A 27,723-nucleotide genomic window follows, 5' to 3' on the forward strand; every position below is an offset into this window, starting at 1 on the left:
GACACACACAGACACAACGACACACACACAGACACAACGACACACACACAGACACGACACACACACAGACACGACACACACAGACACGACATAGACACACAGACACAACGACACAGACACACGACACAGACACAACGACACACACACAACGACACAGACACACAGACACAACGACACACACACACAGACACACAGACACACACATACATACAAAGACACAAAGACACACAACAACGATCCCACGTGTAGCGATAACAGACTGTTACAGAAAGTGTTGTTCGTGAGCGCCTATGAAGGCAGTCACAACGCCCGGCCGCCTTTGTCTCCCCAGTGGCGATGTTTACACATCGCACCAGGTACTCATTTGAGGCTGAGTCGACCTAGGGGAGGCCCTGAACCCATTCCAATAATTGTGACTGGCGTTGGTCGTGAGTGGTAATTGAACTTGGATCTCCGGGTTGGTCTCGCCGTGCGTTAACCACTAATCACAAACAACAACAACCGCCAATCGCCACTAAGTGATGGTGACGTCACCACAGGCGCTTGTGCCAGGCCAGGTGCACTTTAAGGCCACGTAAAGTGTCGAGAGTCCGCTGGCAGGAGGTCACGGGACAGACCCAGCAGGTGCCACGGGTCGACTTAGATGACTACTGGTAGATACACCTGTGGGGCCCGACGTCCACCCCACCGCCCTCGCTAGGCAGGTGGGGCACGATGTCCGCCCGGTCCGCTCCACCGTGTCGGTTGGCTCCCGCCGAGCCCCCGCCGACCGAGTGACGGGGCCCTCCGCGCTAGCGCCCTCTCCGAGGGACATCCTCGTGCTGCTGGCTCGTAGCCGCAAGAGGTTAGACCACACACCCGTGCACTCCGCACGTGCACGGCGACCAGTCCGCCCGGCACGCCGCGCCGCACAGCTCCCCACTCTTCAACGGAACCACGGGGGCCGAGGCCTATACGTTGAGTTTTCTCGTGCGCACGGTGGGCGCGTGCAATTCCTCGTCGGTACCGCCCTCCGCACGCGTTGCCGTCGTCCGTTACGCGTGGCACCTTCCCACGGGGGCAGGGACGGCTCGTGCGCGCCCCCGTCGCCTGATTACCCCGTCCTCTACCCACAATACCTCTTGTGTTTGTTTTTGTCACTTCCTCTGCACCCCGATGGGTGCCACTGATGGGAAGGAATGGAGGCGATCGCTGCTCACTTTTGGCAGAAAAATTGCCACAATGTCATGAACTCCCTTTGCTTTGAAGCCAATCTGAGGCAGCTCTGTAGTGTCCGCTTCCGTGGGCCGTTCCCTCCGCGCACGACGGATTGCGTTGCCGCACGAGACATGCGAAGAAGCGATTCTTTGTTACGTTCCGCAGTGCTGCCGGCGTGAAAGTAGGATGCCACGGTGGCTAGGAGATGTTAACTCCCCCACCTGGTATGCAGGAGGTCATGGGTTCGATCCCGACCCTGATGCCTGCTGCTGCTGTATATTTGGAGTTTGCGTCTCTCTCTCTCTCTGCCTGTGGTCGCGTGGATTTTTCTCCAGGTCCTCCGGATTTTCGCTCCCCATTTATAATCAACATCGCCACGCATTTCAGAGTATTTGGCTGCTGCTATAAATGTCCACATGACGACAAGCCACATCGTTGAGCTATCATTTGTGATAGGCCAGGTTACTTCTGCCAAAGACGCTATATAGTTCAGTGGGCCTGGTACAATAAAAAAAGTCAGTTGTAGTTCAATATGAATGCTTATTTATAATAAACAAACCCACACATGTCACGAAACTTTCCGTAACGACACCGGCACGCGGACTCAGCCCCGTGTGCATCTCTCGGCGTCTTCGTGCGTCTCTCTGTCTCTCTGTGTGTCTCTCTGTCTCTCTGTGTGTCTCTCTGTCTCTCTGTGCGTCTCTCTGTCTCTCTGTGTGTCTCTCTGTCTCTCTGTGAGTCTCTCTGTCTCTCTGTGTGTCTCTCTGTGTGTCTCTCTGTCTCTCTGTGCGTCTCTCTGTCTCTCTGTGTGTCTCTCTGTCTCTCTGTGAGTCTCTCTGTCTCTCTGTGTGTCTCTGTGTCTCGCTGTCTCTCTGTGCGTCTCTCTGTCTGTGTGTCTCTCTGTCTCTCTGTGTGTCTCTCTGTCTCTCCGTGCGTGTCTCTGTCTCTCTGTGCGTCTCTCTGTCTCTGTGTGTCTCTCTGTGTGTCTCTCTGTCTCTCTGTGCGTCTCTCTGTGTGTCTGTCTCTCTGTGTCTCTGTGTGTCTCTCTGTGCGTCTCTCTGTCTGTGTGTCTCTGTGTCTCTCTGTGCGTCTCTTTGTGTGTCTCTCTGTCGCTCTGTGCGTCTCTCTGTCTGTGTGTCTCTCTGTCTCTCTGTGTGTCTCTCTGTGTGTCTCTCTGTGCGTCTCTGTCTCTCTGTGTGTCTCTCTGTCTCTCTGTGTCTCTGTGTGTCTCTCTGTCTCTCTTAGCGTCTCTCTGTCTCTCTGTGCGTCTCTCTGTCTCTCCATGCGCATCTCTGTCTCTCCATGCGTCTGCGCGTGTCTCTCCAATCCCCCAGGGAGCCTCGGGTTGGGCAATCAGGAGCTCCACCTGTGCCCGCAGCCGGTGGCCGTCCCTCCGCCCTACGAGCCGTGCACCGCGCACTGCGGCATCGACTGCTCCATGACGTCACCTCCAGCGGCAGGCTCCTGGCCTGCGGCAGCAACCGGTACGAGCTGGGTTCAAAGTCTCATTTCTCTACCACTGCTCCTCTGTGGTTTGTTTATCGTCCTTCCCCCGCACCTCCGATTAGCGCGATTGGCTACGTACGGTGCGAAAGAAGTTCAACGGACGAAACTAAAACTATTAAACCAAACAATTTTTTTATTTTACCAGGTAAGGCCCACTGAGCGATGTAGCTCTTCGTCAGAAGTGACCTGGCCACAAATGATAGCGTAACAAAATGGCTTAATACGATGTAGAAATGTATGGAGCCAAATACTCTAAACGCGTTTTTCTAAATGTGGAGGGAAAACCCGCAGGAACCGGAGAAAAATCCACGCGACCGCGGTGAGAGAAAGACGCGCAAATATACAGCAGCAGCAGACATCAGGAATCGAACCCAAGGCTCCTGCATGCCAGGCGAGGTAGTTAACATCTCCTAGCCACCGCCTACATACAAAGACAAATGATCTCCCCCCCTTCCCGTCACGTGTAGCCTTAACAGACTTGGGGCAAGAGCTGTTAGCAAGCACCTATGAAGGCCGGCACTGTGGCACACGAGGGGGTGGGTGGCCAGCGCCACGCCCGGCCGCCTTTGTCTCCCCAGTGACGATGGTTTACGCACCATGCCAGGTACTCATTTGAGGCCGAGTTGACAACTGCACCGGGACGTATGCCCCCCTGGCCCCCCCCCCCGCCCCCTCTACGTCTGCCCGACGCGAACCGCAGGTACAACAAACTGGGCCTGGATAAGATCTCGCACGACGGCGACGACGCCGCGTGCCCCGCGGAGCAGACGGAGGAGTCGCTGGTGCTCTCGCCGGTGCAGTCCAGCCCGCTGGACGGTGCCCGGGTGGTCCACGTGGCGCTGGGCACCGCTCACTCCGCCGCCGTCACAGGTGGGGCGCGAGTTGTGTTCAGATGCTTGAACAGCAAAAATAAACCTTTTGCAAGGAATCAAGTTCCCGCATTAATCACACACGGTACTTGTTGTGAACGTGCAAACAAAAACATGCGCTGATAATTATACGTGGCGTTGTCTTTGAAACTGATTTGGCCGACACCAGAGACGGCCTTCGTTAGGGCATAGTCTCACCAGTGTCAGACGGGGGAACGACGCCAAAAGGCGAACATGATGTATGTCGACATTCTTTCGCACTGTACGTAGCCAACCGTGCTGATCAGATACTTAAATCTCCGTCTGCCTTGTCTTCGTCGCTCTCCTTCACCTCCGTCGTGTGCATCGTCCTCAAAATACCGAGCTGAGCAATTCTGCACGTAGCGCTCGTGCCATTGTGACGGACTCGGTCGTCAGTCCTGACGCGGTCAGTCGTGGCACGTTTGTAATCCACCAGGACGCACTCTCTCTGGTGTGTCCGTCTGTCCCGTCTCTCTTTGCCTCGTGTGTAGGGCGTCTCACTCCGCCTCCATCTCCCCCGTCTATCTCGTCCTGTCCCTGAACCCCCCCGCCTTCCTCTCTTCGGTCACCGGCCCTGGCAAATTCTTTGCCGATCTCGCCGCGTCTCGTCGTGCAGACACGGGCACGTGCTACACGTTTGGAAGCAACCAGCACGGGCAGCTTGGCGGGGGAGCTCGCACGAGCAGCCGGGCGCCGCAGCCGGTGGACGGGCTCGGCGGGGTGAAGGTGGTGCAGGTCACGTGCGGCGACGCCTTCACCGTGGCCGTCGCCGAAGGTGACGACGACGGTGCCGCTGCTGACGCCGCCGTGTGCACGTGTGAACGTGCGTGTGTGTGAACACGCGCGCGTGTGAACACGCGCGTGTGTGCGTGTGTGAATGTCCGTGTGTGAACGTGCGCGTGTGAACGTGCGTGCGTAGGGAGCAGTAGTGTAGCAGTTGTGTAGTGAGCGCGTTGCGTTACGAACCCAGAGACCCAAGTTCATTTTCCGCTCAGGCCACCAACACCGGTGACGATTATCTCAACCGGTCCTGGGCCTCTCCTAGGTCGCCATGAGGTGGTGCTGGCCACCCACCACCTCGTCTGCCGTGCCGGCCTAATATGGGGGATCTCTGTTATCTTTGTGTGTGTCTGTGCACTCCCCGCCTTCACCAACACGCACTGACCAGTGCGAAATAACCCTCACGGTGTGGGGGAGGCTCTCATCCAGCAGTTGAATGGTGAAAGGTCTGTAACCATGACCACCTTATGCTAGGGAGATGGGGGCCTCTTTGCTCAGAGCACTTGGCTCAGACGCCCCATCATCAATATTGTCACTCCCGTGGTGATAAATTAAGTAACACTTTGTGTGGAGTCAGAGGTTGTTGTTTTTTGCACAGACTGGGCCCACCGCTGTAGGAATGGGGAATTTCCACCACCGGCAATGGAGATGAGCACTCAAGCAATGCTCCCTTGTCTCGCTGAAACATCCCCCGCTCGTGCGTGCGTGCGTCTCTCCGGTTTAGTTTCACGCAAGCCGCGCCAACGCGCGTTCACGCACGATGACTCGCGTTTGTGTCTTAAAAACCACGAGTTAACTTCGTTGCACAATGATAACCTGTGCAGATCCGTGCTCACGCGCGTGCGTGATTCTCTCGTGTGCTCGTGCCAGGAGGGCAAGTGTTCACGTGGGGGAAGGCCGCGCGGGGGAGGCTGGGCCGGACCGACGGCGAGGCCTGCGTCCCTGGGCCCGTGCAGCTCCAAGAGACGTTCCCCTACGCGGTCACCTCCGTGTCCAGCCGGCACGGCAACACGCTGCTCTCCGTGCACTGCGCCTCACAGTGCCGATGACAACGCCGGCACGGCGTCGGCGTGACCGACGGTCCTGCGTCAACGCCCAAATTCCTCGCGGCGGCGGCGCCGGTGGCTTGCCCAAGCCCCACTCACAATGTTGAACATTGTGATGCCTCTGGATCGACCATCCACCCATTGTTGATGTTACTGGGTGATTTTACTAATTTTGACCTTTGTTTTTAACTGCCAAACTGCTTGCCTCAATGTCACTAACATTACCAAGTTTGGTTATACCTACAACTCCTCCTGGAAGGCCTCCCCATTGATGTTTGAGGGTTGTTTGACCATACCTCCCCACACTGGTCAATGTGGGTTAGTGAAGCGTGGGGCAGGACCACGTGGTGAGATATCCCTCGCCACGGATATCAGCCTGCGGCCAGGAATCGAACTCCGCTCACCCAACTCAGCGTGCCGACCGCTGCACCGCCGCTCCTCCCCAGGTTGGGCTAGGATGGTCAAATGTGTGCTGGGATATATGTCGCGGGATGTGATACAAAATCACGAACAGTTCACTGTGCCACTGAACAAAACGTTCCGATTTTTTATTGTCAATACATTTGTATTTATATTTACGTGCGTGGAGCATTACTTACATACTCCACGGGTGGCACATTGGTTTACTCCTCCCCCCCCACACAGCCCCCCCCCCCTCCTGCTCCCCCACACAGCCCCCCCCTCCTGCTCCCGCACACAGCCCCCCCCCCCCTCCTGCTCTCCCACACAGCCCCCCCTCCTCCTACTCCCCATAGCCCCCCACATTTCTCCCCACGGGAACAGATGCCCCAAATTGAATCGTTTTTTCTCATGTCGCGCGAATCCCCCTTCTTGACGTCGTCACTGCGCCTTCTGGTGGCACTGGTGCCACTGTGCCCGCCACTCGTCGGCCTGCAGGAGGCTTGCCGAGATGGCACAGCCGGCGCTCCGCAGCCTGGCGAGCACCTCCGGGAAGAGGCGCGTCGCGAAATCTTGAGACGCCGACACGCAGGGGTCGCCGGCGGTTATTTCTGCGCAAACGAAACGAGAGCCAAAGTAAACATCGAGATTCTTAAGGTTAAAATTTAGCAGCCGCCCGATGGGTTAGGTAAAAAAAACTGGTTGCCAATTTTTTCACGTATCATCATCATCAAGAACCATGGGGCAGATAGCCCCGCGGGTGTCCACTGCACGTTTCGTCATTTGTTCCCATTTTCCTCTCTGTCATGTAGTGCTAGTATGGTCAAGCAGGGCCACACCTATCTGGCACCAATCTCTTATTTTGTGGTCATGAGATTCGCTCTGTTAGGTCTTCCTCTCTTTCCGGTTCCTTCCATTCTTCCCGAACAACACCATTTTTTATTACTTCTCTTTTTGCCATACCTCTCAGGTTCATTGCCATTTACCCAGAGAATCCCTCTCACCGAGCGAGTCTTCGGAATTTCGGGACTTACTGCCAAGTATGGAAATTTAAATGGAAAAAAATTTAATTGGCAACCTTCTGATTGCGAGCGGCACGCTGGAGCTCGGAGACAACGCCACTGACACGAGGCCCCAAGGAGCCTGCGTCTCTCCCCGCGGTCACTGCGTGGATTTATCTCCGGGTCCCTCCGGTTTTCCCCTCCACATTTAGAATCAACGTCACCACGCATTTAGAGTAGTTGGCTGCGAGAAATCTCCACATGATGATCATGATGATAAGCCCACATATCATTTGTGGCCAGGTCACTTGTGAAAAAACAGCTAGACAGCTCAGTGGGGCCTTGCCTGGAATAAAGTGCCCCCACTGTCACGTGCTATGCAGAAGGGCCGCTACGACTCGCCTCTCTGCAGCTGCAGGAAGCCGTCCCGGTGCTCCGCGGCCACCTCCACGGTGGCCCCACGCGGCAGAGCGAGGCTCAACAGCTGTGCGTGGAAGCAGGCCCCGACGATGTCGCTCGCGCCGGACGAGTAGTGCAGGACGATCGAGACCGCTCCTGTACGACGCCCGCCCGAGAATCAGAGGCAGCCTCCACCCGTCTTGGCGAAGGTCGGGGCAAGGTGGCGTCTGTCGAGCGGCACCCGCCAAGGTCATCGACGAGGACGCGTGCGGCAGGAGGCCGCCCTGCCACGGGCCCCTGTTCTGGGTTAAGGGCTCCACGTCGAAACTCGCGAGGACCGTTTCCACCACGCCGCTCAGCGCGGGCTCACGAAGGTGCGGTGGTGGGTGGGGGTTCAGGTGTTGTACCGCGCGTACGTTGGAACTTCTTTCACACCTCATGTAGCCGACCGTGCTAATCGGAGGTGCAGGGGCAAGGACGACAAACTGAACACTGCAACACTCTAACAAGGTCAACGCTAATTAAAATTGCGAAGCGGTGAGAACGTTGACACGTGCTCCGTTCCTGGACACCGCTGAATCGACGGTCGGCACGGAGAACCGAGGTCTCCCTGGGCCGCCCCGTCCCGTGGGCTCCGGTGCAGTTACACCGCCTGCACACTCGACAGCCAAGCCACTGAGTTGCCTGTGGCACGGTCTGGCACGCAGCCGAACAAAGTCCCGGTCCCATGCAACCTGCCGCACTCACCGCACGCTTTGTTTAGTCGGAGGAGGTACTTCCTGTTGCTTGCATCCTTCGGTAGTTCACTTGCCCTGCAACGCAACAAACGTAGTTCATTAGCCCTGCAACGCAACAAACGTAGTTCATTAGCCCTGCAACGCAACAAACGTAGTTCATTAGCCCTGCAACGCAACAAACGTAGTTCACTTGCCCTGCAATGCAACAAAAGTAGTTCATTAGCCCTGCAACGCCACAAAGGCCACACTGGCAAAGCGGACCGAACATGGAAACGGTCTCCAGCCAAGCGGAAACTGGGCTTTGTAAATGTTGGAAAGGGCCACGGTCAAGTCAAGTGTGGGAGCACACGCCCGGACGGCAGCATCCACTCTGGGTCGCTCAACCCCCAGGGGTCCCTTCCGGCAAAGCCCCCATAGCAAGCCCCCTTCCCCAGGGGTCCCTTCTGGCAAAGCCCCTCAAGCAAGCCCCCTTCCCCAGGGGTCCCTTCTGGCAAAGCCCCTCAAGCAAGCCCCCTTCCCCAGGGGTCCCTTCCGGCAAAGCTCCTCAAGCAAGCCCCCTTCCTATCCCCGAGTCTCGATCTGATGCAGCCTCGCGAGACCATGAGGCCATCCTCCTCGGCCTCTCCTCCAGCCCACGAGTTTCTCGAGCGCAGAGAATCCGGTGGGCAAGGGGTCAACGCGAAGGGGCAACTTCAACGCGAAGGGGCAGCGTCAATACGGAGGGGCAGCTTCAACACGGGGGGCAGCTTCAACACGGGGGGCAGCTTCAACACGGGGGGCAGCTTCAACACGGAGGGGCAGCGTCAACACGGGGGGCAGCTTCAACACGGGGGGCAGCGTCAACTGGGAGGGGCAAGCGAGGAGCCACGTGCTCAAGGTGTGGAGAAGCCTCACGTGGTGATGACGTCGGCGAAGGGAACGCCAACGTTGACCGTGAGGGATTTGCCGAAGGCTGTGGGAATCACAAAGCAGGTGGTTGCCGTCCGAGCGTCTCGCGTGTGGCATCTCTCAAACATTCCATTTTGTCTCTTTCACCGTTTTATTGCACTTACGCTGCCGGTGTCGTGTACGTTTGTATGTGTAGAGGAGTAAAATGGGGACGTGACGTCATGTGTGCCGTCCAGTGCGATGATGTCACGGAACGTGGCATCATGCACGCTGGGGGGCTCGATGACGTCATGTCTCGTCTAGTATTTAAGGGGGACCCCGTGACGAAAGCGGGGTCACTGCGGGAACGGGTAGAGTGAGAAGGGTGGAGAGGGAACCAGGGGTAGAGAGGGATCGACGAGAGTCAGGAGTGAAGCCGCTGGTAGCCGTAGGAGGTGCTGCTCTTCCCGGTCGGTGGGGTTGGCTAGTGCCCCCATCCGACTCGAGGGAGAGAGACCGGAGCTAGCCGGGCTGGACCAGGACTTAGTGTAGGACCCCTAACCCCTGGGAAGTTGTCCCACCCTTTGTGCTATTGTAATACACTTAATAAACCTTTGGCGAAAGCCCTTACCTTCAAGCCGTCTCCGAGTCGTCGTCGGGAACTCCTCAACACATGTATTAATTTACGTGACTTCCGCACAGCTGTGATCGACGTAGCACTCAGAAATCTCTCCGGATTCGGTGTGCAGTGAAAGCGGTGGCCACCCTCTCCACACACCTGTTCACGCTCACACCTGTTCACACAGACAGCCGCTCACCTGTCCTCCTCTGCCTGCCAGGTATAAGGACCGGTCGCTGTGTTCCTTACAGCCCGGGCATACGCACCTGTGAGATCTCAGCCTGGTGCCCTGTGGAGAAGGCCACGGCCCCACGGTGAGGGGCACCTCACACACACACACCTGCGTGAACACCTGTATGAGCACCTGTATGGAGAGCTGCATGGACACCTTTACACACAGCAAGGATCCCCCGTTAGTAGCGAGTCGCAGCACCTGTGAAGGCCGCCGGCACGACGCACGAGCGGGGTGGTGGGCAGTAACCACGCCCGGTTTGTCTCTCTCCCCGGCAGGTTGGTGATGTTTACACTCCGCACCGGGTAGACATTTAAGGCTGAGTAGACCTAGGGGAAGGCCCAGGATGGGTTGAGACGCCCGTCACCTGGCGTTGGCTGCGAGAGAGAACTGAACTCGGGGGGGGGGGGGGGTTTGGTGGTTCGGAGCGCGGCGAGAAAGCTGCCACACAAAATAACCACGCGGCTCGGCAGAGGGGTCAGGCAGGAAGCTTCGCTGCTGCCAGCGGGATTACAGAGAGGATCCCTCGTGGGTTTTCACTGCCGTTCGCTTCGGGGACACAGTGAGGCGTAAGCGTAGATTGAGGAAAGTATTTAACGGGGTCGGCTGGTTAAACTAAACTTTTTACGTGGTCTAACCCAAAAAAAACGCATTATGGATTAAACTAAATTATCAAAAAAAATTTTCAGAAGCGACCTGGCCACCCACAAATGATAGCTCATCGAAGTGTCGTCTCGTGTGGAGGAGATGCGTAGCCCCAGCGAGGAGGTTCTGTGAACTCGTGTGTGGTTACGAGCAAGCGTCGTCCCCGCTCTCTCCGCGTCTGTCCAGGAGGCCGGTGCTCGCCGGGGCTGAGAATTTCACAGTCTTCATCAAGAACACAATCAGGTTCCCCAAGTTTGACTTCAGCAAGTGAGACATTCGACACACGCATATATACACGCACGTATATATGCACAAAGACAAAGCTGCCCCAAATAGCCTTAACAGACTGTAGGGGCAAGTGCTGTTAGCGAGTCGCACCTGTGAAGGCCGGAACGGCGCACGAGGGGGTGAGTGGCCAGCACCACGCCCGACCGCCTTTGTCTCCCCAGTGGCGATGTTTACACACCGCACCAGGTATTCACCTGGGGCTGAGTCGTCCTACGTGTGATTGTACGTGCGGTCACTGCATTGCACGCTTTCAGATACGCTTCTGCGGATATCTGGAACGCTCTTCACTCCCCTACCAGGAAGCCACTGGAGCGGTGCACTTTTAAATCATCATCGAGATTGACAAACTCATTTATTTAGAACTGATTTGTGTTCAATTTTGATTTAAAGCTTTCGTGACTGCAGTAATTAATATTCTTAGTTCTTTCGGTAAAGTCACGTTGAAGGGAAACAACAAAATAATACTATATATAATTATTTTTATATTGCTTTATATATATTTTATTATTTTGTTGCTTCCCTTCAACGTGACTTTACCGAAAGAACTAAGAATATGATTTGTGTTCAGTTTGTTGTCCTTCCCCCGCAACTCCCGATTAGCACAGTTGGCTACGTACAGTGCGAAGGAAGTTTAACACACACACATATACACATACATGCACATATACATACATACATGGTTTTTTTGTTTTTTTCAGTTTATTTATTTTGGTATAGCCCTGTGAGCCATTCGGCTATTGAATCGGGTGCAACCACAACAAAAAAAACCTAAAACACGAACAAGAAAACATCTTAAAGTGACCATGTGACTGTGCAAACAGAAAATCCATGACAAAAACGGCAAAATATTCCTGAAAAAAAGCACCGTACACCAACGCTGTGCAAAAAAAATCCCAGTGGGATGCAAGTCAAACAACAACAGCCACAATAAAACTTAGATTAAGGCCATCAGTCTAACTCCGTACTACAACAAAACAAACATGTCCAACCCAAAAAAACGTTTTCGAAAATCACCAAAAAATAAAGCCATAATTGCAACGTAACAGTGATCATAGGGACTGTGACCGAATTTTTACAATAAACTACGTAAATAACATGTAACACCAAATCCTAGAGCCATAGCTGGCTGCATGAGTTACTCCACAACAACAGAAGCATCAGTCGGAGTATCAAATTTTGCAATGCACCTTTAAGATCAGCACGCTAAATCAAAATACAGATAATACTTTGCAGCGTCATCCGGAGCGAAACATTTTATTTTATTTTACGCCAATGAATAGCAGTGGCAGCAAGGGGTGTACAACTCCTCTAGAGCAGTTTTGAGAGAAGATCTCATTGGTAGCGATTCAAGTTGCAGTTTTTGTACGCCAATAGGGAATGTGAAGCTGGTAAATGAGCGAAGACCTGAGGTCAAATTTGTTCTTTGAAACAGAGAGGAGATCCAGTAGGTAGTCTGCGGATTTTTTTGTAAGTACATCGTGAATAAATAAGATCTGGTGCACAAGCCGTCGAACATTACGAGATGTTAAGTTTGACCCAATGTAGAAATCATAGTGGTGAGTCCTATATGGGCATTTCAATGTAAATCTTAAGGCCGAGTGATAGATGGAATCAAGCTTCTTCAGTACAGTACTTGAGGCTGATTTATACACGATGTCACAGTAGTCAAGTAGAGGCAGTATGGTAGCTTTTATCAATTCCAAACGGAACATTGGGGGGAAGCAGTGCTTGTGTCGATACAGAAAACCAATTTTTATTTTTGTCTTTTTACCAATATAGTCAATGTGATCTTCAAAATTCAGTAGTAGAATGCAAGCGATGGTAAGCGAGCACCTATTAAGGCCTCCATCACACACACACAGACCTACATCGCACACACCTACATCACACACACACCCCTCCATCACACACACCTACATCACACACACCTACATCACACACACCTGTACTGCACATACACACCCACCTGCATTTTGCACACACACACCTCCATCAGACACACACACACCTTTACTGCACACACACACACTGCACACACACCTGTACTGCACGCACACACACCTGTACTGCACGCACACACACCTGTACTCCACGCACGCACACACACCTGTACTCCACACGCACACACACACACCTGTACTGCACGCACACACACACACACCTGTACTGCACGCACACACACACCTGTACTGCACACACACACACACCTGTACTGCACACACACACACACCTGTACTCCACACGCACACACCTGTACTGCACACACACCTGTACTGCACACACACACACCTGTACTGCACACACACACACACCTGTACTGCACACACACACACCTGTACTACACACACACACCTGTACTGCACACACCTGTACTGCACACACACACACCTGTACTGCACACACACCTGTACTGCACACACACACACACCTGTACTACACACACACCTGTACTGCACACACACACCTGTACTGCACACACACACACTGCACACACACACACCTGTACTGCACACACACACACACCTGTACTATACACACACACACACCTGTACTACACACACACACACACCTGTACTGCACGGCACAGTGGTGCGGTACAGCAACTGCTCCGTCACTGTCACTGCCACCTCCACGTGACTCGAGGGAGCGCCAGAGGAGCCTCTTGTCTGGTGATATATAACAAAGGCAAAGATCCCCCGTGTAGCCTTCACGGACTGTTGGGGGCAAGTGCTGCTAGCGACGGCCGGCACGGCACCCTCGATGAGGCGTGGCCAGCACCACGCCCGGCCGCCTTTGTCTCCCCCAGTGTTAATGGTTACACTCCGCACCAGGCACTCACGGTACACCCTCACCCTGCCCTCGTCTCCGTGTGCCCCCGTGTCCACCCGTGTCCACCCGTGTGTCCGGCGTGCCAGGCGTAACGTGCTGGAGCGCGCCGAGGCGGACTACCTGAAGCGCTGCCGCTACAGCGCCACGGCCGCCCCCTACTGCCCGATCTTCCGCCTGGGCCAGCTGGTGCGCGCAGCCGGGGAGGACTTCCACAGCCTCGCCGTGGAGGTGGCGCCCTGCCTGGCAACACGCCGCGGACATGACTCACTACGTGTACACGGCGTGTACACCACGTACACACAGGGTGCATACTCCACCCCCTCCACTCCCAATGAGTGATGGGGCAGTTGTGGAGAGAATGGAGAGGTTTCTGTACCTGGGCAGTGTGCTTATGACCAGCTCCAGTTTGGCAGTCGATGTCTCACTTCGAATCAGTCCAGCGGCGTTATCTTTTCACTCAGCAGCTACAACACATTCCTGCGGAGGGAGCTGGTAGGAACGTTGGGTTGCTCGGTCAATGGCCAGGGTCAACGGCGGCACCACGTGGTGTATTCCGCAAATATGCCCGACTGTGAGGGCGGGCACAAGACGGCGTGAGTAGGTTAAACGTTGAGTTTTATAAGGGCACCACGGGGTGACCAGCCCCTCCCCACCCAGCCACACCCCTACCACCACCCACCCACCCAGCCCCACCCTCCCCACCCAGCCCCTCCCCACCCTCCACTCCCCACTCAGCCCCTCCCTCCCCACCCAGCCCCTCCCCACCCTCCCCTCTCTACCCAGCCCCACACCTCCCATTTTTGTATGCACGACGGACGGACGGACACAATAATCCCCTGTGGGCTGGTGTAACCAGGAGGTTCCTACCAGTATAATGCTGCTGTGTGGAAGCTGCCTGGCTTGTTGCTGAGCAAGAATCTTTGGATCTTCGTGCCCACAGTGATATCCTTCCTTCTCTATGCTTACAAAACATGGAGCCCTGTAAAGAAACATCTTGGCTGGTTTGAAACATTCAGGCAAGCCTGTCCACGATCAATCCTGGGTTTAACCAGGCTGGATTGTGTGATGAGCTCACAGATCCTTTACTGATCTGGACAAAGTCCCATTGGTGAGATCCTCCATTGGCTGGGTCATGTAGCCCACATGCCAAACCACAGCATGCCCAAACAGCTTTTGTTCGGCCGGATAGAGAGGGCTAAACGAGCGTGGCATGGGCTAGAGAAGAGATGGCATTATGTGGTAACAGAGGATATGGAGCTGAGTGGACTTGAAACTTGAATTTGGAGTGGAGTTGCCAATGACTGGTACGAGCAGTGTCAAGATCGGCCTTTATGGAGACTTGTGAAGGACGCTGCTACTGGGCAGTTGGAGGCAGTCGCCCTCCAACACCACCGGAGGGCGGAGGAGCGACGCTCACAAAAACAAGTGTAACGTCGGGTGGCTAAAACAGTGAGTTGGCACAGTGGGGGGCACAGCTGGTGCATCAACCAGTCGTCTCGGTCAGTCAAAACATGGCACCTGCTGGGTCTGTCCCGTGACCTCCCGTCAGCGAGCCTTCGACACTTCACGTGGCCGCAAAGTGCACCTGGCCTGGCACAGGCGCCGTGGTGACGTCACCTTCACTTAGTGGCGTATGGCGGGTATTGGTAATGCTGTGTTAATGCTGTGTGTGTGTAATGCTGTGTGTGTGTAATGCTGTGTGTGTGTAATGCTGTGTCTGTGTAATGCTGTGTAATGCTGTGTAATGCTGTGTCTGTGTAATGCTGCGTGTGTGTAATGCTGTGTGTGTGTAATGCTGCGTGTGTGTAATGCTGTGTGTGTGTAATGCTGTGTGTGTAATGCTGCGTGTACAGGGTGGCGTTATCGGGGTTCAGATCGAGTGGAGCTGTAACCTGGACCGCCCAGCGAGTGAGTGCCACCCCGTCGACTCCTTCAACCGCCTCGACGCAGCGCGACCCCACCTCAATGCCTCCTCCTCGGGGTACAACTTCAGGTGGGCCCCTTCACTCTCACCATCTTCCTTAACCCCTCACCGTAACATTAACCCTCACCGTAACTCTCACCATAGCATTAACCCTCACAGTAACATTAACCCTCACAGTAACATTAACCCTCACCGTAACATTAACCCTCACCGTAACTCTCACCGTAGCATTAACCCTCACAGTAACATTAACCCTCACCCTAACATTAACCCTCACCGTAACATTAACCCTCACCCTAACATGAACCCTCACCCTAACATTAACCCTCACCGTAACATTAACCCTCACCCTAACATTAACCCTCACCGTAACATTAACCCTCACCCTAACATGAACCCTCACCCTAACATTAACCCTCACCGTAACATTAACCCTCACCCTAACATTAACCCTCACCGTAACATTAACCCTCACCGTAACATTAACCCTCACCGTAGCATTAACCCTCACCGTAACATTAACCCTCACCGTAACATTAACCCTCACCATAGCATTAACCCTCACCGTAACATTAACCCTCACCCTAACATTAACCCTCACCGTAGCATTAACCCTCACCGTAACATTAACTCTCACCGTAACATTAACCCTCACTGTAACATTAACCCTCACCGTAACATTAACCCTAACATTAACCCTCACCGTAACATTAACCCTCACCGTAACATTAACCCTCACCGTAGCATTAACTCTCACCCTAACATTAACCCTCACCCTAACATTAACCCTCACCGTTACATTAACCCTCACCGTAGCATTAACCCTCACTGTAGCATTAACCCTCACCATAGCATTAACCCTCACCGTAACATTAACCCTAACATTAACCCTCACCGTAACATTAACCCTCACACTAACATTAACCCTCACCCTAACATTAACCCTCACCCTAACATTAACCCTCACCCTAACATTAACCCTCACCCTAACATTAACTCTCACCCTAACATTAACCCTCACCCTAACATTAACCCTCACCGTTACATTAACCCTCACCGTAACATTAACCCTCACCGTAGAATTAACCTCTACCGTAACATTAACCCTCACCTTAACATTAACCCTAACTGTAACATTAACCTTAACATCAATCCCGAACTGCAACATTCACCCTAACCCTACCGTTAAAAAAACAAGAACCCCAACCAACGAACGTTACGCGCTGACCAACACCGCAACCCTTCAACCCGCACCCTTTCGGCCCATGCAGATTCGCCAAATACTACCGGCAGGCGGACGGCGGTGAGCAGCGGAAGCTCTTCAAGGTCTACGGCATCCGCTTTGACGTCCTGGTGTTCGGCAAGGTGAGCGCCACACGGGACATGCGACCTATTTTATTCACGTTTCCCTTTTATCTTAACTTTGCGTGAAGTGGCCTTGAACGTTGTGGTACGAAATGCGCTCTGCTCTTTAAATAAAGATCGTTATTAGTTTCTTATTATTGTTTGGCCAGGTGACATCGTGGTAATTCAGGCACGAGTTCACGAGAATGAGACTTGGCCAGTTGCCAAATCTCAGCCTCACTCACAGACCCTTCTGGGACAGTCAAAAAAAGAAACAGTGACTCACTGCGAGACATCGTTAATAGTTATCCTAGTGATGAACTCGTGGTTTCTCTCATAGAAATGTGGAATTTACAGCTCTGATTGAGATGGGAGTGCAGCAAAAGCCAGTGTTGCACTGTACTTACTATGCTGCCCGTAAGTATGCTCTAAAACTTAATCAACTCTGCTCTGACCAGCATGGTGAAGTATGGTCAAATAACCCCCCCCCCCCTCAAGACCCACATGGTGTGTGGCGTGGGAATATCCTCATCCAGAAGTGGATTGACCCTGAGCTGCAAACGAACATATACATAATGAACTAACCATGACCCTTGACCCAGGCGGGCAGGTTCAGCATCGTTCCCACGGCCGTGAACGTGGGATCAGGCCTGGCCCTGCTCGGAGCGGTGAGACACATCTCCCCCTTGCTCTCCCTTTCTCTCTCCTCACTCTCACAGCCCCCACACTCTCCCACTTGCTCCCCGTCTCACTCATTCCCCCTCACTCACTCACTCATTCTCTCTCGCGTTTTGCAATGATTCAATCTGTGCATCATCCATTGTCCTAACCGCTCAGTCACAGGTAACAGCGTTCGCTAAATAGCACTCTTCCCCTCGCTTCCCCTCCCGCTCTTCCCATCTCATCTCCGCCCTCACATTTTCCTCTCCCTTCCCTCACTCTGCAGCTCCTTGCCAGCCTCACCCTCTCCTTGTCTCTCTCGCCCTCTCACCCCCATCTATTACGTCCTCCTTATCACACATCCTGACTGTACGTGTGAACAGTGGAACGTGTGTGCTACCCACGTGATCCGTATGTGTGTGACTGCATGGGCTACATGGTATATGTTAAGTTCAAGTTTATTTTGTTTCACCAGGTGTGAGCTCAAGAGGCAAGGACAAAGTCGCACTCGCAAGATTGTGTGAATGAGTGGGTGAGAGGAGATGGTGTGTGTGTGTGAACGAGTGGATGAGTGATCAGTTGAGTGAATGAATGAGTGGGTGACTGAGTGTTGATGAGTGGGTGAATGAGTGGGTAAATGAGTGGGTGAGATGGTGGGTGGGTGAATGAGTGGGTGATTGAGATGGTGGGTGGATGAATGAGTGGGTGCTTGAGATGGTACATGAGTGGGTTGGTGGGTGGGTGAGTGAGATGGTGGATGGGTGAATGAGTAATGGTGATTGAGATGGTACATGAGTGGGTGAGTGACTAGGTTGGCGAATGAGTGGTTCAGTGAGACTGTGAGTGAACGGGTAGTGAGTGAGTGAGATGATAAGCGAGCGAGCTAGTTTAAGTTAAAAGTTTTTTTTTCACCAGATGAACTCAAGAAACCAGGATGAGTCTCAATTGCCAGTGATGGGTTGCAGATATTACAAAATTAAAACAAAGTACTGCAATGAAGCACACAGAAATCAGTAGAAACACAACATGAGCAATAACAAAATATTGGACAGCGTAAAGCAATATTAAGTCTTTTTTTTTACTGTTCGCAGTACCCATAATAGAGGTTTTTGTGTTAGATTTTCGCCATCTAACCCAAAAACCTCTTAGAGTTAATATTGGTTGCGAATTCCTCCGTGTTAAACTGATCGCAGTACATTTACAATTAAGATACAGAGATGTGGAACAAATATAATACGTAAACAAACAAGGATATATGATGTCAAGTGCAATTGCAAATGAAGTTAAATCTCTACAACATGTATCTATGTGTTTGTTACAGGGCGTCGGGAGTTAAGTGTGGTTAGCGCACTGCGCTACGAACCCCGTGACCCGAATTCGATCCCAGCTCATGGCCAACATTGGTGACGAAAATCTGAACCGATCCTGGGCTTCCCCTAGGTCGACTCAGCCTTAACTTAGTATGTAAACATCGGCACATGGGAAACAAAGGCGGCTGGGCATAGTGCTGGCCACCCACCTCCTCGTGTTGCCACCAGCCTTACTAGGTGCTCGCTAAAAGCACTTGCCCTGGCAGTCAATTAAAATGCTATATGGGGGATCTTTGTCTTTTTTTTCGGATATGGTAACAGTAGTAAGTAGGCGACCTCCGTTCGATTCCTGGCCACGGTTAACATCAGTGGTGAGTGATATCAGAAGCGGTTCTGGGCATCCCCAAGGTCGACTAAGCCTTCAAATGTAAAGGTTGACACCTGTCCTGCAGGTAGCAGTGATTGATTTGTACCACCGCTGCTGATGGACCACAGTGCTGACTGAAGAACGGCGTCTGGGTTTGGTCCACGGTGGAAAAAGGGTGGCGACCCCCTACTCATATGACTAGTAATAATGTAAATGTATAAAGCGCCCTTAAACAATCGCTGTCAGGGCGCTATGCATGGCAAGGCGGAAAATAGTTAACGACAACCAGGAGAAGAAGAAGTGAGAAGGACGTTTTAAACATAGATGTTTTTAGTCGAGATTTGAAGATTTGTCGTCTGTCTCGGAAGTCCGGACCTCGAACGGCAACGAGAGTTCCAGAGTTTAGGTGCCGCAATTGCTAAGACGCCGTCACCACCCTCCAAGTGTGAAGCCTGGAGCCCGTGGGGCAGTGAGCAATGCCGAATCTGAAGACCTTAACCATCTTGTCGCGGTGTGCAAAATATCAGCACTGGGGAGACAAAGGTGGTGGGCGGGGCACGGCGCTAGCCGCACCACCCGCTGGTGCGCCGGCCTCAACGGCAGCGCTTCGCCCAACGGTCCGCGTGCGCTGTGGAGGGGGGGGGGGTGATCTTTGTCGTTGTGACTGTGCCACACAGGGGGCGTTTTTCTGTGACCTGGTGCTGCTGTACCTGAGCAAGCGGAGCCCCTTCTATCGGGAAAAGAAATACGAGGAAGCCAGGTGAGAGTGTGTGTGTGTGGTCTCTGCGTGCGGAGAACTATAAACTGAAACTGTTTATTTTACCAGGTTAAGTGCCCGCTGAGCTGTGTAGCTCTTTTTCAGAAGTGACTTGGCTATCGCAAATTATAGTTCAACAAAGTGGCTTGTCGCGTGCAAATTTATAGTGGCCAAATACTCTCGGCGCACGTTGATTGTAAATGTGGAGGGAAAAACGGGAGAACCCAGAGAAAAATCCACGCGGCCACGGGGAGAGCATGCAATCTCCAAATATATTGGCGTCAGGCTTGGGATCAAACCCACGACCTCCTGCATACCAGGCGAGAAAGATAACATTCCACCAGTCTCATTTGCAAGAGTGACATGGGGGGGGGGGGGGCGGCATCAGTCCGCTGCCAGTAGTGGGTAAAGATTGCTTCTGCTCCCGTGTGTTTGTGTAATTGTGTTGAGCGGTGGTGTAGCGGTTAGTGCGCTGCAGTATGTATGTTGAACTTTTTTCGCACCGTATGTAGCCAACCACGCTCATCGGAGGTGCTGGAGGACAAGCTGGTGACCCGAGTTCGATTCTCACTCACAATCCATACCAGTGACGACAATCTGAACCGGTCCTGGGCCTCCCCTAGGTCGACCAGCCTCAAATGTGTACCTGGTGCGGTGTGTAGTAAACATCGCCACTGGGGAGACTAAGGCGACCGGACGTGGTGGTGGCCACCCACCCCCTTGTGTGCCGTGCCAGCTTCCATAGGCGCTCGCGAACAGCACTTGCTCCTCCAGTCTGTTAAAGGCTATAAGGGGGAACTTTGTCTAATTCCAATGGAGTACTTTTCAGCGTCATTTTCGAATTTGCACCCTGACGTGGGCGGCACACAATGGCCTAACTCTTGTGAATAACGTCATGGGGATCGTCCACCGAGAGGCAGATGGCGGCGTACTATTATGGCCGACACATACCTCAAGTAATAACCAGGGTGGCCGCTGGGTTCAAACCGTGAAATACCACCGTGCCAAGATGTTAACTACCTCGCCTGGTATGCAGGAGGTCGTGGATTCGATCCCGACCTTGACGCCTGCTGTATATTTGTAGTTTGCGTGTCTCTCTCTCTCCCCGTCGTAGCGTGAAATTTTCTCCAGATCCTGCGGTTTTTCCCTTCACATTTAGAATCAACATCACACGTATTGAGTATTTGGTTGCTATACATTTCCACACGATAAGCCACTTCGTTGAACTATCATTTGTGGCCAGGTCCCTTCTGAAAAAGAGCTGCATAGATAGCTCAGTGGGCCTTACCTGGTAAAAAAAAATAGTTTAAGATGGTAAATAGAACCTCTGCAACGAGCGGCAAACACGCTACCTCTGGTCCACATCACGAACCGATGTAGCACCGGTGCGGTATGGTCTCATAACCCGCACGGCGCGGGGAAGGCCCTCATCCAACAGTGGATTGACAAAAAGGGCTGCACGTGTCCTCAAGACACATCTCTTGTTTTTCTCCGGTGCACAGGTTTCAGAGAGGAGAGAGCGTGCAGATGGGGATGAAGCGAGACTCTGTCACCATCGCTACCATCATCTGACGGCAGGAGCGCGCGCTCACACACACACGGCTGCCGTTCGCCGCCGAGTGACGGTGCCATCATCCGCGCCACGTGGGCCAGGCTAGGTACACTTTGAGGCCGTCACGTGAATGCAAAAGTGTGGAAGGCTAGCTGCAGGCAAGAAGGTCGTGGGACAGACCCAGGTGTTGTTGTGAGTTAACCAACATAAACGTCTGGCAGGTGCATCACCCGTGCTCCCCACTGCGCCAACTTGCTGCGATTTAGGCGCCCGGCATTCCACTCGTTATTGTGAGGGTCGCTGCTCTGCCCTGTGTTGTGGGTGGAGGGCAATTGCGTTGCAGCTGCCCAGTAGTGTCCTTCATGAGCCTCCTCCACAGAGGCCGATCTTGACAACGCTGGTACCAGTTATCTACAAATCGAATCAGCTCCACATCCTCCTGTACCGCATCAATCCATCTCTTCTCCAGCTCATGCCACCGCGGTTATTTTGCCCCCTCCATCTGGCCAAACAGCTGCTGCTTGGCCATGTGGTGGCTGGGCATGCGGGCTACATGACCGTGCAAACGCAGCCTCGCCTGTCAGAGGAGCTCACTGATGATGGGGACTGTGACCGGATCTTTCAAAGATCTGAGTTCCTCACACAATTCAGTCTGGTTAATCTAGGATGGATCGTAGGCAGGCCAGCCTAATTGTTTAAAACCAGCCCAAATGCTCCTCTAAAGGGCTCCACGTTTCGCAAGCATAGCGAAGAGAGGGCATAATGCTCATACACACACGCACACATGCATTTATAAAGATACACAAAATATCATACAGAAACAAAACATATTGTACATGTACACACAAATGATTCCGTGTGCAGCCTTATAGACTGTGCAGACAAGTGTTAGTGAGCACCTATTAAGACCAGCGTGACATGCAAGGAGGGTGGTGAGGCCAGCACCATGCCTGGCCGCCTTTGTCTCTCCAGTGTTGTTGTTTACACACCTCACCAGTTAATCACTCGAGGCCAAGCCAATCTAGGAGGAGACCCAGGACCGGTTCAGATAATTGTCATCATTATTGATCATGAGCTGGACTCGAACTCGGGTCGCCGGGTTCGTAGCGCAGCATGTTAACCACTGCACTACCGTTCCCCAAACAAAGATCCCCGTATAGCCTTAACAGACTATTGGGGCAAGTGCTGTTAGCGAGTAGCAGCGCCTATGAAGCCCGGCACGGCACACGAGGGGGTGGGCGACCAGCACCACGCCCGGCCGCCTTTGTCAAGACCGGTTCAGATGATCGTCACCGGTGTTGGCCGTGAGCGGGAATCGAACTCACGCATTGCCGGGTTCAGATTCAACTTGCTACCGCAGATGTCTGCGACGAGTAATTGAACTCGGGTTTACTGGGTTTGGGCTCGAGTGCAAAAAGTGCTATGACACAATACACATGGACGACCCCTTTTTAAATTCACCCTCTCATCTCACGCAGTAACTTATAGCGATAATATATACACACGTGTGCAGCCTTTGAAAACAACTAATCCGTACTCGCAAGCAGGATAAAGATGCATCTGTTTTTGTATGTTCACGAATACATGTGTTTTAGAGTTACCATGACCGTATTCTCAGGAATATTAGACACTCCCACAAATGTAAGCCGCACCCCAAAACTTGTCCACTGTCAATAGAGTTCTAAAGATCTGGAAGTACGCACGTTTAAAAACGCGCAACTCTTAAAACCCAGGTTATCACGAGTAGGAACACAGCTACTGGATTATGAGAGGCACCACCAAACTCTTCCTTTAAAAATTCGGGCGAACAAAACGGTGTCTTATTATCCGGAGAATACGGCAAAACTTTAATTCATATCGCGCCTACGTGCCACTGCATCTCAAGGCACGCTGCGCAAGAAACGGAGAACAGGGGCAGGGAGTCGACAGCACGGTCGGCCAGGGGTGGTCGGAGATCATTTCCAAACTGGGGGCGGCAGAGGAGAGAGCGAGTGACGTTTCACCGAGCGACTGGGAGAATGCGACCCTCTCTAGGACATTGACAAGCAAGGGGATGTGAGATGATAGGGATATTTCAGGGACACTGCAGGTGGGGGGGGTCCAGCATTTGTTTATTTCAGGACAGGATAAAAAGCTATGCGCGCGTGACATTCCATACCATTAGCTGTCACACGAAGGCCGGAAACGTATAAAGGGCAAGCAGTTAACGGGTTTTTTTTAATCGTGAAATATCAACATCAATTATCTTTGCGGTGGTGCGAAGGTTTACTCTGTTGGACACTGAAGTTACTTATGCTTCTGTATTATGTTTTTCTCTGGCTTAAGCGGTGGGCTGCCACACCTTGGATTTGAGTAAGCGGGCTCACAGCAAATGCTGTCGACAATTTACTTGTTCACGTTATTGTCGTGTTGCACGTGCGCACAAGAACACGCGTGATTGGCCGAATGAGGTCACACGGCGTTGACAAGGTTGCCCAGGTAACGCAAAGAAAACAACACGGTGGAAAGTTGCTGTGTTTTTATTAATGTGTTGAGGTGTACAGATGTTAAATAATAATAATCAGGTGACTTTACCACGGTACATATATACAAACAGTTGAACCTATTGCCATTCCACTTTGGTTCGGGTTAACCCAAAACCGAAATAAATATTTAAGGTTTCAGTAGGTTCAAGATAGGCTCATAGGTCTGCACAGATATGTTTCATGAACCCATGCACTTGTAGTACTGCAATCTCTTGGCCAACTTGCATCACAGTGGCATCATGGAGATTCAACAAATACTCTTTGGTTCTATTCGGTAAAGTCACGTAGGTAAAAAAATAAAACAAAAATCACGACGTTTCGGCCACAACACAAGCGGCCTTCATCAGGTGAAGGGACCAGCCTGTCTCGAAGACTGCGCTGGAGTGAAACGGAGCCAAGCTCAGACTGCGACCTTTAAGCTGTGTGAAGGCCGCTTGTGTTGTGGCCGAAACGTCGTGATTTTATTTTTATTTATTTTTTACCTACGTGACTTTACCGAATAGAACCAAAGAGTATGGATCCTTGCAGTCACGAAAGCTTCAAATCTAGAATAGATTGAACAAATCTCTGCTTTATTCACCAACCCTTTCCTCTATATATCTACTTCTGAGGAAGCTCAAGCCTCCCGTAAATCATGTGACTTCTGTGTGGCCACCCTCACTCTGAAACCCTCTCCTCACCGCCCCCTGTGGCAACGGATACCTCTCCGTGCAACGACATCGAGGCCCTTGTCGCCTCTGCTTCCTAACCACGTTGCTAGACATCTGCGGAAAAATACTGGAAATTTGTAAAAAAAAAAAAATAGCTTCACAGCTTTCTCCAGGATAAATAAAGATTCTGATTATGTTTCCTGACCCTTTGCTCCCGTTTTTTCCATTTCTTCTCCAACCTTTTCCTCTTATTTCCCATTATTTACCTTTCCCATTCTCTTTGCCATTCCGTTTTAACTTATTACACATTACACAGTCCTTGACTCTACTTCTTTCCCGTGGTTGTGCCCCACTGGTCAAGAGACGCGTGTCTTTGGCGTGCTAATTTTATGATCACCTCATTTTATGATCACCTCATTCTCAAGCGAGAGGCGTTTGTGGTTTTATACGCCAGAAAAACCGCCAGGTGGCAATCGCCTTCTTGGGTGCCCCTTGACCACTTGGTGGAAACTCCACATTCCCCTGGCAGTGTCCACGCGTATTTACATTGACGGGAAAATGGCTATGTTGTGAGTGGACGGGAGTGCGGTGATATCTATTGTTGTGCAGTACATCTATGCTCCCGCGTCTTTGCTCCCTCACCTTCACCAGTGCCACCTGTGATGGTGTAATGGGTTAGCACACGGAGACCGGACTTGCAATCACCGAAGGCCGCTGGTTCAATTCGACCTCCTGGCGGCGGGAGTTGGAACAATGGTGGAGGTTTATTAAATCCCCTCCACCTACACCACCCAGCAGTGGTGAAAGGGTTCTGTACCACAGTTCGGTGAGTCGAATCGGCAGGTCTGGGTGTGGTGGATGCAGGTGAAAGTGTGGTGGATACTCCTACCTCTGTCAAGATGTCTGGATACTCCCACCTCTTCCGAGACGTCTGGCACAGCGTGGAAGAGCCGGACAAAATCGCCTCCTCATGATGGTGTATGAGCTCTGCAGTAGCCACCCGCAATCCGCTCTCGTTGGAGGCCCTGCCTTCCGCCAGCAGGCATGTGAACCAGTGATTGCAGGGGTCTGCGCCTTCACAAGGGGGTTCGAGTTCAGAGGAGGGCATTTCAGGAGCTATCCGGGCTCCTGTGGTGACCACTGATTTTTTTCTCCCCTCACGTTGCCTATATTTACATGCAATTGAAGTATAAGATAATAGGTTTTCCCATTTTTTTCTGGCAACAAAACAGGTGTTAAGATGTTTTAACATTGTTAAGATGCCAGAAAAAAGGGGAAAACCTATTATCATATTTTGGTACTGGCAAAGGAGGTCCCATGATGTAATTGAAGTATCATTTCCCATTGTTTTTAAAGTATTGTAACATGCCAACTTTAAAATGACATTTATACGTAATGCGTACTTTGGTTACACAGAAACTCGTACTTGAAGCTGTCTAAAAGTTGTGTCGTGATGATAATCCTAATAATAAACGCATTTGATGAAAAGGTTGATATCGATTGCACCTTTGTGAACCATCTTAAATGCTTCGTTCTATCTTTGGTACTCTTTGGTTAAATTTCGATTTAAAGCTTTCGTGACTGCAAGGATTAATCTTCTTTGATGAAGGCCGCTTGTGTTGTGGCCGAAACGTCATGAGAATGTTATTGTGTTATTTTATCAATTTATTATTTTATTCTCATTCTACGTGACTTTACCGAAAAGAAGACTCTTTGGTTCTTTCAGTAAAGTCACGTAGGTATAAAATAAAAATAAATTACAACGTTTCGGGCGCAACACAAGCGTCCATCATCAGGTGGGAAAGCTTCAAATCAAGATTATTATCTTTAGTATTGGAAAAGCCCTTGATCCAGCAGTGTATAGATGATGGAAGCCGATGATGCATTGCGTATACAAAACTCAACAAAGAATTAACATCATTGAGAACATGTCATCAAATACAAGTAGGTAGCAAGCAAGACAGTATGGCTCCCTCATAGCTATCTGTCCCTTATGTGTAATAAAAACTCTATAACAAATGGTATTCTACTCCACAGTAGTTCTCAGCCGGGAGTATGCGGACTCCTGGGGGTACGTGGTGAATGTGGGTGGCCAGCACCATGTCGCCTCTGTCTCCCCAGTGGTGTTAACTACCTCACCCAGGAGATGTTAACTACCTCACCCAGGAGATGTTAACTACCTCACCCAGGAGATGTTAACCACCTGAACGAGGAGATGTTAACTACCTCACCGAGGAGATGTTAACTAACTCACCTAGGAGATGTTAACTACCTCACCCAGGAGATGTTAACTACCTCACCTAGGAGATGTTAACTACCTCACCTAGGAGATGTTAACTACCTCACCCAGGAGATGTTAACCACCTCACCTAGGAGATGTTAACTACCTCACCTAGGAGATGTTAACTACCTCACCTAGGAGATGTTAACTATCTCACCCAGGAGATGTTAACCACCTCACCCAGGAGATGTTAACTATCTCACCTAGGAGATGTTAACTACCTCACCTAGGAGATGTTAACTACCTCACCTAGGAGATGTTAACTATCTCACCCAGGAGATGTTAACCACCTCACCCAGGAGATGTTAACTACCTCACCCAGGAGATGTTAACTACCTCACCTAGGAGATGTTAACTACCTCACCTAGGAGATGTTAACCACCTCACCCAGGAGATGTTAACTACCTCACCCAGGAGATGTTAACTACCTCACCTAGGAGATGTTAACCACCTCACCTAGGAGATGTTAACCACCTCACCTAGGAGATGTTAACCATCTCACCTAAGAGATTTTAACTACCTCACCTAGGAGATGTTAACTACCTCACCTGGTTTCGATTTAAAGCTTTCGTGACTGCAAGGATTCATCTTCTTTGATGAAGGCCGCTTGTGTTGTGGCCGAAACGTCGTGAGAATATTATTGCGTTATTTTATCAATTTATTATTTTATTCTCATTCTACGTGACTTTACCGAAAGAACCAAAGAAGACTCTTTGAACCAAAGAAGACTCTTTGGTTCTTTCAGTAAAGTCACGTAGGTATAAAATAAAAATAAATTACAACGTTTCGGGCGCAACACAAGCGTCCATCATCAGGTGGGAAAGCTTCAAATCAAGATTATTATCTTTGGTATTGGGAAAGCCCTTGATCCAGCAGTGTATAGATGATGGAAGCCGATGATGCATTGCGTATACAAAA

General features: G+C 51.7%; 1 protein-coding gene across 1 annotated transcript; it reads left to right on the forward strand.

Moving 5' to 3' along the window:
- Positions 1-1,445: 1,445 nt before the first annotated feature.
- On the forward strand, positions 1,446-26,012 carry LOC116937161 (P2X purinoceptor 4-like). The gene is made up of 11 exons (XM_076072750.1): positions 1,446-2,681; positions 3,404-3,573; positions 4,210-4,368; positions 9,662-9,755; positions 10,505-10,585; positions 13,522-13,663; positions 15,289-15,428; positions 16,631-16,724; positions 17,306-17,371; positions 19,718-19,800; positions 21,300-26,012. The coding sequence occupies exons 1-11, from the start codon at positions 2,500-2,502 to the stop codon at positions 21,367-21,369; spliced, it is 1,281 nt and encodes a 426-aa protein (XP_075928865.1). The 5' UTR covers positions 1,446-2,499; the 3' UTR covers positions 21,370-26,012.
- The last annotated feature ends 1,711 nt before the right edge of the window (positions 26,013-27,723 follow it).

Source organism: Petromyzon marinus, chromosome 38 (genome assembly GCF_048934315.1).
Source record: "Petromyzon marinus isolate PM22_M1 ecotype Great Lakes invasive population chromosome 38, UKy_Petmar_22M1.pri1.0, whole genome shotgun sequence".
Taxonomy (NCBI): Eukaryota; Metazoa; Chordata; class Hyperoartia; order Petromyzontiformes; family Petromyzontidae; genus Petromyzon; species Petromyzon marinus.

Excerpts from the sequence above, each read along its gene's own strand:
- LOC116937161 (XM_076072750.1), top strand. The coding sequence starts at position 2,500 with ATGCGTCTGCGCGTGTCTCTCCAATCCCCCAGGGAGCCTCGGGTTGGG. Across the intron at positions 3,574-4,209 it reads TCACTCCGCCGCCGTCACAG|ACACGGGCACGTGCTACACG; the intron begins GTGGGGCGCGAG and ends CTCGTCGTGCAG. Across the intron at positions 16,725-17,305 it reads ACGTCCTGGTGTTCGGCAAG|GCGGGCAGGTTCAGCATCGT; the intron begins GTGAGCGCCACA and ends CCCTTGACCCAG.